This window comes from Diabrotica undecimpunctata, chromosome 3 (genome assembly GCF_040954645.1).
Source record: "Diabrotica undecimpunctata isolate CICGRU chromosome 3, icDiaUnde3, whole genome shotgun sequence".
NCBI lineage: Eukaryota > Metazoa > Arthropoda > Insecta > Coleoptera > Chrysomelidae > Diabrotica > Diabrotica undecimpunctata.
Genome location: NC_092805.1, coordinates 111,105,135 through 111,107,676, shown reverse-complemented (window position 1 = coordinate 111,107,676; position 2,542 = coordinate 111,105,135). Strand labels below are relative to the sequence as shown.

At 41.8% G+C, this 2,542-nt stretch overlaps 1 protein-coding gene across 1 annotated transcript; it reads left to right on the top strand.

Annotated features, from left to right (window-relative positions):
- Positions 1–1,405: 1,405 nt before the first annotated feature.
- Positions 1,406–2,218, top strand: LOC140436019 (uncharacterized). The gene has a single exon (XM_072524729.1). It carries the CDS (start codon positions 1,406–1,408, stop codon positions 2,216–2,218), a length of 813 nt encoding a protein of 270 aa, XP_072380830.1.
- Positions 2,219–2,542: the final 324 nt, after the last annotated feature.

The following is a 2,542-nucleotide window of genomic DNA, read 5'->3' as shown; positions in this document are numbered from 1 at the left end:
TTGAATTCTTTTCTTGTGAGGATACGTCACTCACTTACCTAAATTTCCTGAATTACGACAAATTCGTTTCTAGCTAGTTCTGCGTGAATTTGGTTTTTCACATTAGTGTTAGTCCAATCTCTTATATTTCTTAGCCACAACCTTCTTGTAACCTGTTCTTCCATCTATCTTTCCCTCTAAGATTGATTGTAGCTATTCGTACTCAGTGTGGCATATGATGTGACCGCGGTAAGCCGTTTTTCTGATCTTAATAGTTCGGACTAATTGTGGCTTGGTATTCATTTCTTTAAGACTTCTTTGTTGGTCGTTTTACTGGTCCAGCTGATTCTTAGCATACGTCTGTAAAGCCACATTTCAAACTCTTGCAGCTTTTTTAAATCTTCCTGTCTCATCGTCCACGTTTCGCATTTATACAGCAATAAAGGCCAAACATAGCTCTTTAATTTCCGAAGTCTTACCTGGATGACTAAGTTCAAGTAGGATAAAAAACTTTTAGTTTTCCTGTCAGTGACAATGAGTATGTCATTCCGTCTCCTAATCTTTTTTTAGTGACTCAGCTAAGATTTGTACGTAAATGTGAATGTTTTGTATGTTAGTATCGTCGTAGGTTTCAGGGTCCCACATTATCATTTATTTGCTGTCAATCATCATGTCAATTTGCAAAATGCACTGTCTGTAGTGATAGGCAAGTGGGAAAAGGACTTCCTGATTAAAAGTCTAAGAAAGATGCGAGGGGACACGCTGGCAGCAACGGTTGTTCTGTCTACCGAGGCAGCCAAAAGAGTGTTGGAGATAGGACACATTAAAGTAGGCCTTGCTAGATGCGAGGACGAAAAAAGATACGTAGTTAGGAGATGTCAACGGTGCTGGTCGTACACACATGACATCTCAAAGTGCGACGGTCCTGACCGTATTGGCCTCTGTCTTAAGTGCAGAAAGAAGGATTGTAAGGAGAAGGACACATGCACAAATGAGGAGTGGTGTGTTCTCTGCAAAGAGAGGCACCACATTGGAACGGCGCGGTGCCGAGAATTTAGTGGCGCTCTCCAAAGGGCACGACTACCCAACACCCTTTTCCCAACCCATAGTTGTAGACATCGCACGGGCGAAAAATGACATACCCTCGACATCTGCGCCAAATCCTGATGACGATACTATAGATGACGACGTTTTTCGTAAGGCTAAGTTCCCCTCATTAATGGAGGAATTCAAGAGTATGTGTGCCGAGGTAGTGGAAATGGCTAGCAACATAGCGGAAAACAAAAACAACAATCCGGTCCCCGACACTGAAGGACCGCAGATGTTGTCTGGACTATCTCCGGACAACACTCTGCGAAAAATACTCAGTTGATCCCCGATAACTCTCATCCTAGTGACCTAGAAGAGCTAGTTGTAACGACTTGAAATGGCTTCGATCCAGACAAAAGGACTTAAAATACTGCAGGTGAACATCAGAAGGGCAAAGGTGGCACACGACCTGATTTACTCAAAAGCCCTGCAAATTGACGCAGATATTATCATAGTCCCAGAACCGAATAAAAATATCTCAAAAAAAATTGGTTGGATCTCCGATAACAGAGCAGACGTTGCTGTATTTTTGGTAAACAACAAAGTGTGCATAAACAAAATTACCAAAAAAGAGGGATTTCTAAAGATAAAAATAAACGAACTAGCAATCATAGCCTGTTATATCTCACCTAATATAAACATGACACAATATGCTGAGCGGGTTGAAAAAATCATCGAGGCGTCACAGGGAGAAATAACATACATAATTGCTGGTGATATAAACGCCAAATCTATTCTTTGGGGGTCCACAAAAAATGACAAAAGAGGAGAAATTTGGAACGAATGGATCTCCTCCGCAAACCTGACTGTGCTAGACAATGGTAAACCCACATTCGAACGAAGTGAGTCGAGAAGTCACATAGACATTACACTAGCAACCAACAACTGCGCCAAGAAGATCTCGGGATGGGATGTGCTTGATGATAACATCTTCACGTTTCACAAGTACATCTCATACGAAGTCGGCATTAAGGTCACAACCAGGCACGGCAGGAAATTACTCGAGTTCGATAAGAACAAATTCAGGAATCAGATACGGAACTTACAAGAAGAAACTACCAACTTTAATAACTTTAGAGACAACATAATAAAAGCACACAAAGCGAGCAGCAAAAGCAAACATGTCACATACACAATACCATACTGGTGAAATGAAAACATTCACCAAAAGCGGACAGAATGTCTCAGAATCAGGCGTACGGCACAGAGAAATAGGACCCAGCAAGTTAAAGAAGAGTATAAGAACGCCAAAAAGGAACTCAATAAATTGATCAAAAGGGGCTAAACGTACATGCTGGCAGAACTTGTGCGAGGCATTGGAGAACGATATATGGGGCGAAGCATACAGGATCGCCACTAAGACGCTGAGGTCAGAGACCCCATATAACCTATGCGATGACAAAAGAAGGGAAATAGCGAATACCCTGTTTCCTAACAAGCCTATAAACGACTTCCTGATTAGAGACGATGAGAA

What these genes read in the sequence shown, in the direction of transcription:
- LOC140436019 (XM_072524729.1), top strand. Translation starts at nt 1,406, where the DNA reads ATGGCTTCGATCCAGACAAAAGGACTTAAAATACTGCAGGTGAACATC.